Source organism: Phyllobates terribilis, unplaced genomic scaffold (genome assembly GCF_046119375.1).
Source record: "Phyllobates terribilis strain yellow unplaced genomic scaffold, ASM4611937v1 Scaffold_1__5_contigs__length_1240528914, whole genome shotgun sequence".
In the NCBI taxonomy this organism is placed as follows: Eukaryota; Metazoa; Chordata; class Amphibia; order Anura; family Dendrobatidae; genus Phyllobates; species Phyllobates terribilis.
The window spans coordinates 201,341,845-201,358,649 of NW_027362761.1; the positions used below are offsets into that span (position 1 = coordinate 201,341,845).

The 16,805-nt window shown below is 42.1% G+C and overlaps 1 protein-coding gene across 1 annotated transcript in view; it reads right to left on the reverse strand.

The window, feature by feature from the left end:
• RASEF (RAS and EF-hand domain containing) overlaps positions 1–16,805 on the reverse strand; it is a 125,909-nt gene that overhangs the window by 25,255 nt on the left and 83,849 nt on the right. The window contains exons 9-13 of the mRNA XM_073670910.1: positions 11,120–11,199; positions 8,311–8,545; positions 6,682–6,828; positions 4,052–4,202; positions 2,876–2,957 (exon numbers count right to left, since the gene is read on the reverse strand). Coding sequence (XP_073527011.1) covers positions 2,876–2,957; positions 4,052–4,202; positions 6,682–6,828; positions 8,311–8,545; positions 11,120–11,199 — 695 coding nt within the window. The remainder of the gene's footprint in view (positions 1–2,875; positions 2,958–4,051; positions 4,203–6,681; positions 6,829–8,310; positions 8,546–11,119; positions 11,200–16,805) is intronic.

Here is a 16,805-nt window from a genome sequence, read left to right on the forward strand (position 1 = left end):
ACCCCGGCTTACCTAATGAGGGCAAGACCTGGTAAGTTACCTGTTGACCTGGAAATGGGAGTCCTGACGCCCGAGGACACTTCACCAGAAACAGACTGGGACACAGAGAGGCAGCAGCAGTACCGGAAAGTACAAGAGAGCGTGGAGCGAAGTCTCTGTCAGGCTAGGGAAAGACAAGAGAAGACTTACAACCAGTATGCTCCCGCTGTTCCCCTGGTACCCGGAGAGCAGGTCTTGAAGAGGAAAAGACGGCTCCACAAGTTGGATGACCAGTGGGAGAAGGACCCGTACACCGTACTGCCCTCAAGCCACGAGAACCCGAAGGTCTGTACCATCAGTAAAGACGGAGGGGAAACCACAGCCATTGTATCCCGGGACCACCTGAAGAAGTGCCCCGAACAACTGAGGAACCCTGAGGAGGAACAGGAAGACCATCGACCCGTGGAAGAAAGGGAAGATATGGTTAGTACCGTGCTCGGGGACTTCCCTCGGTCTTGGACTCAAGTCAATGGTGCAGTTGTGGTACCCGTACTCACCTTCCTCCAACCATCATCCCAAGAACCTACGGAGCAACGGGTAGAGCTGGAAGAGCAGCCGGTCCAGGAGGCAGAAGACTCCACCCAAGCGGAACAGGAGAATCCACCCTCTGCTTATAGTGAGCCTGCCGTACCCCTAGTGAGACAAAGAGCCGGTAGACAGCTGCCCAGTTTACCCTTGACAGCTCCTACACCCTGTAGTTCAGGGCCAGACAGTCAGCTCCGTAGGTCCACTAGGGCCACTAGAGGCCAGTTACCCGCACGTTGGAGGATCTAAATGTTTAAGTTGTTTTACAATGTTTACCTGTTTATTGTTGCTTGTGTGTAATTTTGTGTTTCTAGTTGTTTTTAGGAGTCTTCGGTGGATTTACCGGGAATCCTTTGTATATAGTTGGAGCGTAACCCAGGATGGACTAGAGACTGTTAAGGACTCGGGGTAGGACAGACCCCTACCTGGTTACGTCTCCCTGTGTTGGTGAAATGGACACCTTTGCTTTTCTTCAAAGACTGCACCCGGTTGCGGACATCCGTGACCATCTTATTGTGTTTCCTTATTGTATTTTATTGTTCTTTGATATACCTTGTTATATTTTTCTAAAAAGTGTTTAGTCCCGGAGTACTAAATTTCACTAGGGGGGAGTGTGACACCCCAGGGGTCTGGTTGTCACAGTGATAGAGATATTACGTCTGAGAGCAGGTGGGAGGTCCTTTGGTCAGGGATCCTGTGCATGCCACACCTCCTGCCCAGCCTTGGGAGGGGAAGAACTTCCCCTGTATAAACCCGGGGCTGAGGCAGGGTTAGTGAGTCCAGGAAGAGTAGAGACAAGAGCAGCATAGGAAGCAGCAGAGTCACAAGGAGTCAGGGGCTGGCAGCTAAAGAGCTCGCCCTGACTAAGAAGATTCTTTACCGGATCCGGAGTCCGAGGCTGTGGGGACTAACTTCTACCCAGCAGCAGAATCCGTCAGGCAGGGGATTTCAGGTCCCCTGGCCCAGAAGCCCGAAGGCCCGGTCACACGCGTGGGACCAGCACCGCCATCGTGGAGCGGAAGCCATTAGAAGGCCCCGAGTCACCGGCCATACGGGTGAGCACCACACGGTACACTCAGGGACGTGGGCTACTTACATCAGCTTCTAGCAAGGTAGCCAGAAGAGTACAGTCAGCTTGGGAGGCCTACAACTACGCCTGGCCAGGGGAGATCCCATCTGCTCAAGGACTGACCAGGCCCCGTTCGCTAGCAAGTACTCCGGGAGGGTCTATCGTTGTTACCAGTAAAGACCCTGAACGCTACCATACCGTCTCTGAGTGGTTCCTGCTACCCCCATCATCCACGTCGGCTGCCCTGAGGCCATACCCCTCCCGTTGGGGGTTATACTATCACGCTGCACCATCCTTCCACCGGCCTCAGCGGTCTGCCCTGCAGCAGCAGCCCCCTGGCTGCATTCAACGGGTGGCGTAGTCATCAACCATTTTCTACCGCTAACAGACTGCCGTCCAGTTTGACTCCCTGGGCACGGACCGGGTCACCGCCACGAGACTACAACCCTAAACAGATCCGGCTCCGGGTAAGCTCCCGCGTGCGCAACGCAGCGCGACACAGGCCCAGGGGCGCGTCAGAGACATACCCCAAAAGACTGGCAGCAGTAATTGCAGTGAAAGGTGGTTGTACAAAAGTAGTGACTCGGGGGGCTGAATACAAATGCATGACACAATTTTCAAACTGATATTTTTAAAATATTTAGAACACCATATATCATTTACTTTACTGTACTCTTCACAAACACTTGCTACTTAGTGTTGGCATATCACATAAATTCCCAACCATTAAATACATCTAAGTTTGTGGGTGTAACGTGTAAAAATGTGTAAAAGTTCATGGGGTATGAATACTTTTTCTAGGCACTGTATCTCTTAGATCTCCCATTAGAAAGCACCCCTCTTTTGCATGCATCCTGGTTTCCAGTAAAAGCTTTGTTTGGATCACATATCTTAGCCCCCCTAAACTCATTTCTTCCTTCAGCAGACATCTATTACTCTCTCAGTGACAACATACAATGTGTTCCCTTCCCCCTGTTAATCCTACGGCCACTGCTCCCCTCCACTGCTCCCGGAGGGACACACGAACGACTGGCAAACCATGTGGTGGCTGAGCTAACTATAACCAAACTGTAAGAACCACGGTTTTTAGCAAGATTTTTTCTTGTGAAAAACTGCATCTTAGAGTCCGAAGAATAAGGTAATTAATAAATTAATGACAACAAAACAGTAAAGTGGACACTGGGGACTGGATCTTTGACATAAATATAATGAGATAGAACCATAAAACTTTGGATGCTTCACCTTTCTTGACCTGCTGTATCCCACAATTGTAATATTGCCGGTTCCCCATCCACCACCAAGGTCTTCATTTGAAAATCAACGCCTAATTTTAGAAAAGAAATTGAAAAAAAAGTTATTTCTTGTAAAACAGAAAAAAAAAGTGGCGCTGTTATCGTTTTTATTCCATGAATCAATAGTACATGTGAAAATATGAAACTTTCAAATATATCTTATCAGAGAAATCTGCTCCTTTCTCCTTCTGGATTGGTCTTTCACTTTCAAATAATGGGTAAAAGCTTTAAAATCTGTACTCATTTAACACAGATTTTCCTATTATTCAGACAAGAGATGATAGTTGGTGCTTTTAAAGTTCTGTGGAAGGGGGATGGGTAAGGAGTAGGTAGAAAAGACAGACATTCTGCTGCAAGTTCTCATAAAACTAATGTTGCAGTTTTTCATAGAACTTTATGAGCAACAAATGTTATAGCCTATCTCAGTAATGGAAAAATCGGTATTCACTGTAGAGTAATTTTACCTTGGACTTGAGAATTTTGAGAATGAATAATCAGTCCAGGAGGAGAAAGAAGGAGAATTCTGTGATAGGATATATTACAATGTTTCTTATTTTCATGTGTGCTATTTATTAATGGGAAACAAAACAAAATGATGGTTACTCTTTAAGTCTCTGAATTACTATTTTCTTCCGTTTACAACTAGAGCAAAAGATGGAAAACTCAAATAGCAATTTTTGGATCATCACATCCCTCAGATCAAGCAGATACCAGGAACAAGTGTGGTGGAACTTGGAATAGTACCTGCTATAGTGTTGAATTACCCTACTGGTGGCAACTTGTGTGGCTGGTAAATGGCGGTATGATCAGAGAGGAAGGGTAGCTGAAAGTGATTGCTATGGTTCAGGAGCCTGCAGAGGTGAATAAAAAGTGATTCAGTCCCTCTAGACCATCAGGCACTATACCAATAACCTCTTCACTCCCCTAGACCACCAGGAAAATTACCATTAACCCTGCCATTATTTAGGTCGTCTCCAGAAGTAATATCGATCGCTGATCGGCAGCTTTATTTGTTGTTTTAATAGAATGAATTGAAGTTTTATTAATTAAATGGCAGTGTACAGAATAGTAGACACTATATCTTAGTATTACTGGTGTAGTATCTTATCTGGGTGTAGTAACATACCTAGTGTTGCACTTGTGTTGCCTCGAAACTCATTTTTACATAGTCTCATGAGAAAACTAGACTTCCCGACGGCAGCATCCCCAGCAAGGACTATCTTGAACGCTTTCTCTGTGTTGGAAATTTTGCTTACATTGTCTTCAGTAGTATCTGCCTGGAAGGAGAAAGGACATTTTATTCACTGCTAAGATATTTTTGAATAAAAAGATAGAGGAGACACTTATGCCTTTCTACATTAAAATAAGTCCTGGGAACTATATACTGTATTCTTCACTTGGGGAAATCTGAGTAAATAGAGTTGGGATGGGAGGTCACATTTTTTAGGATCCTCATGTCTTGCCTTGAAGGGAGAATGGCAATTAGTGTGTCTGGATCTGGAGGACCTTCCCTACATTACACAGACAATACAATGACTTGAGTGGGAACTGTGAAATACTTAAAGGGGTGTCATCAAGTCTGAAAGTTATATCCTCTCCAAAGAAGAGAGGATAACTTTCCGATCGCTGAGTCCTAGGCAGGTTTGAAAAGCAAGGTTTGACTTTCATTTGTTCATTTTCATAGATTTTTAATTTATTATTACTTTTGTCAGATTCAAGTTCTTTCTGTGACCATTGTGGGTATTTCTTTCATTAAATGAGGGGTGCCAACAATTTTGACCACGTGTGTATGGAGGTCAAACTGGCAGTGAAGAGGAAATGATTCCCTCTTCTTTGGACAGTAGGTAGCTTTAAAAATTGAGAAGACCCCTTTATTATCCCATTAGGCAGTACTGTAATTAAATGAAATACCTACTAACAGGATGCATACACAATACAGCTGATTGCGGGGGGTCCCACAAGGAGGACACTACAGGATTAGCTTATTATCAGGGGACCCTTCTAACAAGGAGGTATTGTTCAAAGCAGAAATCCACTTTAACTAACATCTCTCTTTGAAGAGAGAAGCCGGAAATCATAAATTCAGGTTTGTTTTATGACATCACAGTTTTGACAATGGCCACAAGAGTGAAAAATATAAGCCGACACTTCCAGTTCCTTGTAGTGACTTGCCAACTCTACTGCCCATACAGACACAGGACAAGGAGGATCATCCCACTGGTATAGCAATGCTCTACACTATGCACACAGTAAAGACTCTGCAGGCGTCTCCTGTGGTCCCTATCACTTTTATTTCATTGGACTCCCATTCATTTTAGCTGCCATCAAGCTCACGCACCCTGCAGTACTGATTATAGAGAAAGTACAAGTAGGAGGTACCCCCAATATGTCTGACCCCAGGGAAGGTTTTATAAGTGAAAAATAAATAACATTAAAAAATGCATTCTTTATCATCTACCGTATATTATAAATTTAATTAATTAAACTAAAAATAAAGCAAAGGATCTGAGCACTTGTTGAGAATTGGACCGTCCTCAGTAACATAAAGATTCAAGGCTGTCTCAGAAATTAAAACTCTATGTGCGGCATACATAGTTAAATAAAAATATACTTTTGCGGTGAGGAAGGTATTTTTGATCTTGTCTTTTACTTCCCTATGCAGTAATGTAAATAGTTTTGTGACCGAAAAGCTTCTTCAAAATTTCCTTTAAAAAGTGTCCAGCCCGGATATTTATAAAAAATCAACAAAGTAGAATGAGAGACTTTCCAGGAACTAAATTACAAGAATAGAGTGTAAGATGTAAGACATGTTATTGAAGGGTTTGCCCCAAACCTTTAAGAGAATCTGTCACCAGGTTATACAGGCCCATCTGAAAGCAACATGAAGTCAGAGCAGAGACCCTGATTCCAGCTGTGAGTCAATTACTGGTAGCTTTGAAAAGTCACTGTTTTATCTGCTGCAACTCTGCTAGTCCTCTGTAGCCTGAGCTCATCAATATTCATGAGAACCAGCTATCTCCATCCAAAGTCATTGATTAGCAACTGCCTTCCTAAGCACAGTGCAGGCAGAAAGCTGTCAATAAATGGCATGGGGAATACTGAAAATGGCTAGCAGATCTGCACCAGAAAAAAAGTCTTATCAAAACTGCAGCAAGTAGCCTAGGAAGTGACATAGTGCTGGAATCACAGTCTACATTCCCATTTTATACTGCCCACAGAATGGAAAGCATAAACTTGTTGACAGATTCCCTTCTACTCATAGGATAGATGATAACTTGCTGACTGCTGGGGGTTTGACCATTGGGATGCTAATCTCAAGAACAGGACTCAGAGCATAATCTGAATGGAGGTCAAACATGATGCTTTATTCATTGTGTATAGAACTGTCGATAGTAGCCAAACTCTGTACACGACGACTATATCCATCAGAATAGGTGATAACCCTTCAACTGTTTTGCTGCACTGTCAGACTATGAAGAATCAATTAATCAATAAATGGTCTATTTTTAAGATTAAAGATCAATATCTCACAAGGGTTCTAATCTGATTCTTTACTTTACCCACAGAAGGTGATAACCATCATGCCAGTAAACAGGCCGATATATCCAAGGACAGGCAGATGCGTTTCCAACTTCAAGAGCTCTGGCTTGCACATTGCGGCCTTTAAGGAAGCAATGGTTCAACCATCCACTTCTAGCACTGTATTTTAAATATAATTGCATAAAGATTACATTTAAAACATTAATTTGTCCTTACATTTGTAACACGTGCAGGCAAGGCTGAGATACATTTTCTTGATGATGCACCTGAGCTGCTCCTGCTGACTGGTCGCGATGGTTTCCAATCTAGAAATGAGCCACCAGATTCAGGAGCATAGGATTCTTCATCCCGAATTTCAGGAACCTGTAGAAAGTTAACATAGATCACATACTATATTAGCACTCACTGCACTGCAAAATATATCACCCAGATTTCATGTTGTAAATAGGCAAGCAGTTAAGTTTACAATAGTCGTGGGAGGAACCAATACGTATTCGACTAGTACTAGCCGGGATTGTGTAATACCAGCAAAGCTCCTAGGCACACCGCATGTATTTTATGTAAGAAGTCAAGTTGCTGAAAAATCAAGTAGAAGTTCTCTAATAGAAGTAGAAGGGTACTGTATGCCGTATGGATGGAAAAGAACCCCAACTAATGGCATTGGTGGATTCAAGATATGAGACTCAGAAAAAATGATTTGTCAGATTCCATACAGAACTGTATGGAACAAGCTCTGTTTTGGGTGAGTACAGAAAAATGCTTGTGTTCAAAAGGAATGAGCCACTCAAAAGAGAGATGTCTACTCTTCAAATATGATTCTGTTATCTCCAAGACAGACCAAATGTGAAGATGATAAATGTGACAGGAAAAAGAATGTCTATGCTATAGAAGAGGTTGTAAACTTCCATAGGGGAAGGCAGATGATAGTGTGGAATAGAGCCATTCTGGTGATCACTATGAAGACAATGAAGGAATCAAGGACCAGATAAAAGTCCATATGGAGGAAAATTGCCAAGGACCACTGCCTGCAAAAGATGTATATCAGTCAGATGAGCACATAATTTACATGGAAGAAAGAGATAGGAAAAAGAGACAAACCAACGCTAAAAGATTTCGGTCTGTAAAGCACCAAGTAGAAACACAAGAGTGCAATATGATGTGTGGCGAAGGCAAAGTGTAAACACAAATCCAATAAAGGGACCACCTGAATATCCTCCGACTCAAACATCCTATGTATTCCTAGAGAGCCTAGAGCTTGAAATCAGAAAAAAATCAACCTGACGTTTATTCAAGCCATGACCAAAAGACTGAAGAGAAGCTATCAGTGTGGGATGTAGGAGACCCTGGATGGCTCTGAAACAGATGACACTATAGTTTTAGTAGAAGAGAGTAGTCCATGCCACCTTTGGAAGGAATAATGAGTGTTGATTGGGAGGAGTGATTGAGATCTCCTGACATCTCAATCCGCACATGTGCCTCTTCAGGCGGCCATTTTCCCAAAGAGCTGAATGGGAAAAGGGGCTCCGCTTATTGGCGCCGACATCTAATGAGCTCCCAGGCACCGCAGCATCACCGCACTTATGTCACCGCAGGTCTTCTGAAGCAACAAACTTGCCTCTTGTGACCCCGCCGCCGACCCCCCCCCAATAAGCTCACTTCAGATTATAAGACGCACCCCCATTTTCCTCCCAAATTTGGAGTAAAAAAAGGTGCGTCTTATAATCTGAAAAATATGGCATATGACTCCTGTGGAAATGCTTATTGGAAAAAATAAGCATGTCCTCAACATGGGAAAGTTAGTTAGCCCCCTTTAAAGAATTATCTGTTCTGCTATAAAGTACTCACATCTGTATCTGAAGCATCACCACCATAAACTTCTTGAGTAAATCTTGACCGCGGAAAGCTTCTCAGAGGTCTGTACTCCACCTCTGAATCGTATTCATTGGAGTCTCTCAGAGTGGACAGTCCACTGTCTATACAACTTTCAGGAAGGCTGTCCACCTCACTGTTCATTCTCTGCATGGGATCACACACTGCCAAAGTATCGTAGTCCTCATCTAAGTAGGATGATCTAGGAGACCTTGCAAAAAAATGGGAGAAGGTCATGAGGTCAGATGAGACCAAAATAGAACTTTTTGGTATCAACTCCACTCACCGTGTTTGGAGGAAGAAGAAGGATGAGTACAACCCTAATAACACCGTCCCAACCGTGAAGCATGGTGGGGGAAACATCATACTTTGGGGGTGCTTTTCTGCAAAGGGGACAGGACAACTGCACAGTATTGAAGGGAGGATGGATGGGGTCATGTATCGCAAGACTTTGGCCAACAACCTCTTTCCCTCAGTAAGTAATTACAGGGGAACAGCACAAATTAGAGTTCTGAGAAAAGATGCTCCAGAATTGTTATTTCTTGAAAAACACAAAATACTAAAATATCAAACAAACATATCAGAGTGGTAACAAGTTCTAACTAAATAATTGTAGGATTTAACATGTCAACAATTTTCTAAGTAAATATATTTGTAAAGGTGCTATTGACATGACAATTTCACCAGATGTTGATAACAACAAAACTAATCCATAAAGACAAAGAAAACAAACCATGAATGTCCATAAATTAAGATATGTGTAATAATGAGAAATGACACAGGAAAAAAGTATTAAACACATTTGCTGGAATTTATTTAATACTTTGCACATAAGCCTTTGTTGGTGATGACAGTTTCAAGACACCTGTATGGAGAAACTAGTCGCATGCATTAATCAGGTGTGAGTCTGGCCCATTTTTCCACACAAACTCTTCTAATCCTGAAGGTTCTGTGGACTCCTTTTATGAACGCTGAGCTTTAGTTCCTTCCATACATTTTCTATAGGATTCAGGTCCGGTGATTGACTGGACCATTCTAGCAGCTTTATGTTCTTTCTCTTAAACCAATTGAGAGTTTCCTTGGCTGTGTGTTTGGGATCATTAACTTGCTGAAGTGTCCACCCTCATTTCATCTTCATCATCCTGCTGAATGGCAGAAGATTTTTATCAAGAATGTTTCGGTACATTTGTCCACTCATCCTCCCTTCAATCATATGAAGTTTGCAAGTGCCGTATGCTGAAAAACAGCCCCATACCATGATGTTCCCACCTCCAAACTTCACTGGTGGTATGGTGTTTTTAGTGTGATATGCAGAGCCTTTTGGCCTCCAAACATGGTGTGTATTATGGCATCCAAAGAGTTCAATTTTGGTCTCATCTGACCAGACTATATTCTCACAGTATTTCACAGGCTTGTCTAAATGTTGTTGAACAAACTTTAAATGAGCTTGAACATGCTTTTTACTCAGAAATGGAGTCTTGCTTGGTGAGCGTGCATACAGGCCATGGAGGTCGCATTTATTACTTATAGTTTTCTTTGAAACAATTGTACCTGCTGATTCCAGGTCTTTCTGTAGCTCTCCACAGATGGTCCTTCGCTCTTGGACAACTCTTCTCATAATTCTTTTCACTCCTCTGTCTGAAATCTTGCAGGGAGCACCTGGTCGAGGCCAGTTTATGGTGAAATGATGTTCTTTCCACTTGCTGATTATAGCCCCAACAGAGCTCACAGAAACCTTCTGTAGGTTAGAAATTCTTTTGTAACCAATGTCATCAATATGTTTTGCAACAATGCGGTTGCGAAGGTCTTGAGACAGCTCACTGGTTTTACCCATTATGTGGCACCTTGGTATTGAGATACCTTTTTATAGACTATTAGTTGTAGCAGCTGATATAATTTTTCACTAAGTGGCAGGATTGCTTTCAAATTACTGATTTCAGCTGGTGTTATGACTTTCCATAGCTTTCTCTCTTTCTTCATGTGTTCAATAATTTTTCCCCGTGTCATTTCTCATTATTACACATACTTTAATTTATGGACATCTATGGTTGGATTTCTTTGCCTGTGTGGATTGGGCGGGTTGTTACCAACATCTGGTGAGAAATTTATGTCAATAGCACCTTTAGAAATATATTTATTTAGAAAACTGTTGACGCGTTTAAAACTTATTTCCCATTGAGCTCTCATATTTACCTTTTTGTGAATACATTTGAAATTAATTAAAAAAAAATCAACCATTTAGAAAAAATATGGTCATAGATAAAAAGGTCTCCTGCACACTAGATCTATTTCTTGTATTTCTAGAAAATTAGAATCTATTCTAGCAATCTATAAAGTTCTGAATAAAAACTAATACCGCCATGCATTAGCCAAACAATACTAACAAATAGTGCCTTTATACCACTCTTATAAAGCTATATTACTTCTCTTCAAAGACCTAATAATTGCCATAGTCTCAAGACAGTATCACCATACAAAATATAGATAATATTCCTATACGGTATATTAGTGCTTATACCACTCACACAATACCAACAATATAGATCAGTGTAAAGAAGGCAGAGAGGGCGGCACAGTGCCCTATTGTTGGGTGCCCAGTTTTCTGGCTACTGGAACTCTCATTGCCACAGAATGGAACCCTGTTCTATTCTAACGTTATCCCTGGTAGTCTAGTTCTTGCGGGCTCCCTAGGTAACTGCGGCCCAGTTTATCACCCCACAAAACCAACCTTGATCCAACCATAGAATAGTAATAAAAAAGAGATATCATTAAACCTGATACTGACCGGTCATATGGAGAGTTACATCTGTTCATCTTGGGACTGTGGCGAGAAATTGTACTTCCTGGTGAAGTGTTCTTTGTGCTCTAAAAAGACAAAGTACAATCTGCTTTACAAGTCTGCCATGAAAAATGAGCTGAAAACTGGCTTGTTTAAGGCTGGTGGGTGGTTGGACATATTGTAATACACCTTTTTCTGTAGTCCAGAGGTTGCGTTGAAAGTTTACAATGAAATATTTTAAATTACTAAATCTCACAAAACGTGATTCCTTCCAATGCAGAGAGGTGTGCCTCTTAATGTATATGCAGAACCATACTCAGATAAAAGCAGGTAAACTGCAACTGAACTGCACTGTATGAACATAGCCAAATGATTACTTTAGAAAACTGTAGTATTTTGATATAATGATATTATCTTTTTTATTCCCTTATCCATTGTTATTTGGCCACAGTGTGTGGTTGCTGACATGTCAGCAGAATATAAGCTAACAATCATGATTCATTGTATTCTGCCATTAACTGATAACACAGTCTGCTGCAAAAAAGTCGATGACGGCTACATGTTTGCCAATCGGTGGTCATTTAATAGCCTGTTTTGACAGATCAAACTCCCATGCTCTAGTAGACCGTTCTGTTCACATAACCTGTCATCATATTCGGCAGCACAAGGTTCTGTATGCAGAGGATGATGTGCTGCCGAGGACAATGATTTTAAAGCAATTTTAAATATCATTTCAGCTAATAAACAAGCTCATTTGGCTCGTTCGTCAGGTGATTTGAAGCCTGTTTACACTGCCTGATTATCTGGAAACGAAAGGCCTAAAGCTACGATGCAGAAATGCTGCGGAGCATTTCTGCATCTCCCTGGCAGAAAAAACGCATGCAGATTTTACATGTGTTTTTCCCGCCAGGTAGAAGCGTTTGTGAAGCATTTTTACATGCAATTTCGCATGCGAGTTGTCAAGCGCTTTTCCAAGCGATTTTAGCATCACTTGGAAAGTGCTTGACAACTTGGTCACACTATATAAATCCATGCAACCGGCATGGATTTATATAGTGTGACCAAGTTACGATGCTGCAAATGTAGAATCAATAGTAAAAAAAAAAAGAATAAAAATGTTGAAAAAAAAACAAAAAAACATTATACTCACCTTCTGATGGCCTCCGGTCTCCTCCGGTGCGTCTGGTGTCTTCGGCAGCTCGTGGTGGTGTAAAAGGACCTTCCATGACGTCATTAAGTCATGTGACAGGTCACGCGACCGCCGACGTCAGCGGTCGCGTGAACTGTCACATGACTAAATAACATCATGGAAGGTCCTTTTACAAACGCGAGCAGCCAAAGAGCAGGCAGCACCACCGGGAGCAGACAGGGGGCCATCAGAAGGTAACTGTATGTTTTTTTTTTATTTTAATTCTTTTTTAACTACAGGTACTATGGTACCCGGGTCTGGAGGAGAGTCTCCTCTTCTCCAGACCCGGGTAGCATGTGCGGATTAATCGCACAAGATCTACATGACTACATGTAGTCATGCGGATCTTATGCGATCCAATGCAAGTCAATGGCGGCAATTTCGCAGCGAAATCGCACTAGAATTGGCCTTGCTGCAGTTTTTACCGCAATGCGAATTCGCAGCGGAAATTTCCGCATGATGTGCACAGCACATGCGGATTTGCATTGCAGTAAATGGCAGACCTATTACAAGCGATTTTAATGCGTTTTTGCAGCGAAAATACGCCTCAAAAACGCATTAAAATCGCTTTGTGTGCACATTGCCTAAGAATGCTTGTTCCCGATTGGCCAATATACAGTAAATGCACCCTTAGCTTTGCCGTCTAATGGGTTTAATTCCTTGGCTTAAAATTCCTAATTTCAATAGTCGTGAACTTATTTTATTATTAAAGCTCATAATACACAAACGCAAAGGCCAATTTGAGCAGAAAAGTGAACAGATTAAAAGAATAAACCAAGAAACAAACTTGTGTTATATTTGCGTGTCATGAACATTACAGCCCCGATTTATTTGCGGCTTTTCAAGCTACTTTTCTTTTTTGTCATGTGATATTTGTTGCCAGTTTTTTGCATGAAATTCTTCAAAATGGCGCACACAGTTCATGAATTTTGCTCAATGTCAAAAATGTTATTTATTTTTTGTCTTTAAAGCGTAATCGTCGTTTTAATTTTTATTTCATAAATTAATAATAGACAGAAAAATAAGCAACTTTGTAATATATCTTATCAGAGAAATCTGCTTTTTTCTCCTCCTGGACTGATCATTCATTTTCAAAATTCTCAATTCCTATATGCAGTGTAGAAAGAATTTTACGTTACTGAGATAGGAGATGACAGTTGGTGCTTATAAGAGTCTATATAAACAGGAGGAGGGAGGAGCTCTGTCTCTAGCTCTTCCTCCTCCTCACCACCACCCTTCTACATAGAATTTTATCAGTAGCAGCTGCCATCTCCTATCTCAGTAATGGGAAAGTCTATCTTCACTGAATACAGATTTTACCTCTGAATTAAGAATTTTGAAAATGAATGATCAGTCCTAGTGGGAAAAAAAGCAGATTTCTCTGATGAGATATATTACAAAGCTTCTTATTTTCATGTGTACTAATGATTAATGGAATAAATATTAAAACGACGGTTACACTTTAACCCCTTAATAACATCTGACGTACTAATACGCGTCTGTGCCCTGGGACTTAAGAGCCAGACCCGTATTAGTACGTCATGGCGATCGCGCGCACACAAGCTGTGCGGGCGCGATCGCCGCCGGGTGTCAGCTGATTGTCACAGCTGACACCCGGTACTATGTGCAGGGAGCGGTCCTGCACCGCTCCCAGCACATTAACCCCCGCGATGCTGCGATCGAAGTCGATCGAAGTCGATCACGGCATTGCGGGGGCAAGGGGAGGTGATCGGCGATACTCACCTCCTCTTCCGGCTTCCAGCGCAGTCTGCAAAGGCTTCCCGGGTGTTGCCATGACGACCCGATGTCGTCATGACAACATCCGGGTCACCAGAGAGCAGGAAGATTGCTTGGGCATGCGCAGTGCATCTCCAAGCAATGTTCACACTGTGCACTTCTGACAGCCTTCATGGCATAGGGATGGTGCTTCATTCCTGTGCCATGCAGGCGATCAGAAAAAAAAAAGTGAAAGTCCCAGAGTGGGACAAAGTAATAAAGTGTATAAACTGTGTGAAAGTGGAAAAAAAAAAAAAAAAAAGTGCAAAAATATTATAAAAAAATAAAAAAAATAATACACCAAAAATAAAAATATAATGTACCCATCAATAAATATTATAATAAAAAAACAAAAACAATAAAAGTACACATATTTGGTATCGCCGCGTCCGGAACAACCTGACCTATAAAACTGTCCCACTAGTTAACCCCTTCAGTGAACACGGTAAATAAAAAAAAAAAAAAAAAAACGAAGCAAAAAACAATGCTTTATCACCATACCGCCAAACAAAAAGTGGAATAACACGCGATCAAAAAGACGCATATAAATAAAAATGATACCGCTGAAAACGTCATCTCGTCCCGCAAAAAACAAGCCGCCATACAGCTCCATCAACCGAAAAATAAAAAAGTTATAGCTCTCAGAATAAAGCGATGCTAAAAAATATTTTTTTCTATAATATAGCTTTTATTGTGTATAAGCGCCAAAACATAGAAAAATGATACAAATGTGGTACCGCTGTAAACGTACTGACCCGAAGAATAAAGCTACCTCATCAATTTTACCACACGCGGAACAGAATAAAAAAAAAAACAATTCCTGAATTGTTGGTTTTTGTTTATTCTGCCTCCCAAAAATCGGAATAGAAAGCGATCAAAAAATGTCACGTGCCTGAAAATGGCACCAATAACAACGTCAAGTCATCCCGCAAAAAACGAGCCATCACATGACTGTCTGCCAAAATCTGGAAAAATTATAGCTCTCAAAATATGGCGATGCAAAAACTAGATTTTACAAAAAATGCATCTTTTAGTGTGTGACAGCTGTCAGTCATAAAAACCCCATATGATTCTGGCATTGCTGTAATCATACCGACCCGAAGAATAAAGTCGTCTAATCACTTATACCGCACAAGGAACGGCGTCAAAAATAAACTCTTGGGTTAGGATTGGGCTAGGGTTAGGGCTGGGTTTGGGGCTAGGGTTGTGCTGGGGCTAGGGTTGTGCTGGGGCTAGGGTTGTGCTGGGGGTAGGGTTGTGCTGGGGCTAGGGTTGTGCTAGGGCTAGGGTTGTGCTAGGGCTAGGGTTGTGCTAGGGCTAGGGTTGTGCTAGGGTTAGGGCTGGGGTTGGGATTTTTTCAAAAGTAAGAAAAAAAGATGACGATATGGCGACTAGTGTTGAGAGCAAGTGCTCGCTACTTGAGTTTGCATCGGGTGCTCTGGTATGCATTGAGTATCGTGGGTATTTGAGTGACATGCTCGAGTCTCTGCCCCATATGCTTCGCGGCCAAAAAACTTTACGGGTATTGCCTGCCATGCACGAGCGATCCCCGCATGTTTTTTTTTGGGTGTCTAATAACCGTGAAACATGCGGAGCAGGGACTCGAGCATGTCACTCGAGCACACGCTGTACATGGTGCATACCTGAGTACCCGATGCAAACTCAAGTAGCGAGCACTTGCGCTCAAGAATAATGACAACTTATTCAATATGATGACCTAATGTAAACAAATTCTGTGCCGTACCTCTGGGTTCAAAATGTTCACTATACACCTTAATAAAATCCTTGAGGGGTATAGTTTCCAAAATGGGGACACTTGTGGGGGAGCTCCACTGTTTAGGCACATCACGGGCTCTCCAAACGCGACATGGTGTCCGCTAACAAATTGAATGGAAAATCGGCTCAAATTGTTAGCGGACGCCATGTTGCGTTTAGAGAGCCCCTGTGGGCCCAAACATTGGAGCTCCCCCACAAGTGACCCCATTTTGGAAACTAGACCCCCCAAGGCACCTATCTAGATGCATAGTGAGCACTTGGAACCCCCAGGTGCTTCACAAATTGATTCGTAAAAATGAAAAAGTGAAAAAAAAAACACTTTTTCATTTTTATGAATCAATTTGTGAAGCACCTGGGGGTTCCAAGTGCTCACTATGAATCTAGATAGGTGCCTTGGGGGGTCTAGTTTCCAAAATGGGGTCACTTGTCGGGGAGCTCCAATGTTTGGGCACACAGGGACTCTCCAAATGCAACATGATATCCGCTAACAAATTGTCGGTTCAATTTGTTAGCGGATATCATGTTGCATTTGGAGAGTCCCTGTGTGCCCAAACATTGGAGCTCCCCCACAAATGACCCCATTTTGGAAACTAGACCCCCCAAGGCACCTATCTAGATGCATAGTGAGCACTTGGAACCCCAGGTGTTTCACAAATTGATTCATAAAAATGAAAAAGTGTTTTTTTTTTCACTTTTTCATTTTTACGAATCAATTTGTGAAGCACCTGGGGGTTCCAAGTGCTCACTATGCATCTAGAAAGGTGCCTTGGGGGGTCTAGTTTCCAAAATGGGGTCACTTGTGGGGGAGCTCCAAAGTTTGGGCACAGAGGGGCTCTCCAAACGCAATGTGGTGTCCGCTAACAATTTGAGCCGATTTTCCATTCAATTTGTTAGCGGATACCATGTTGCATTTAGAGAGTCCCTGTGTGCCCAAACATTGGAGCTCCCCCA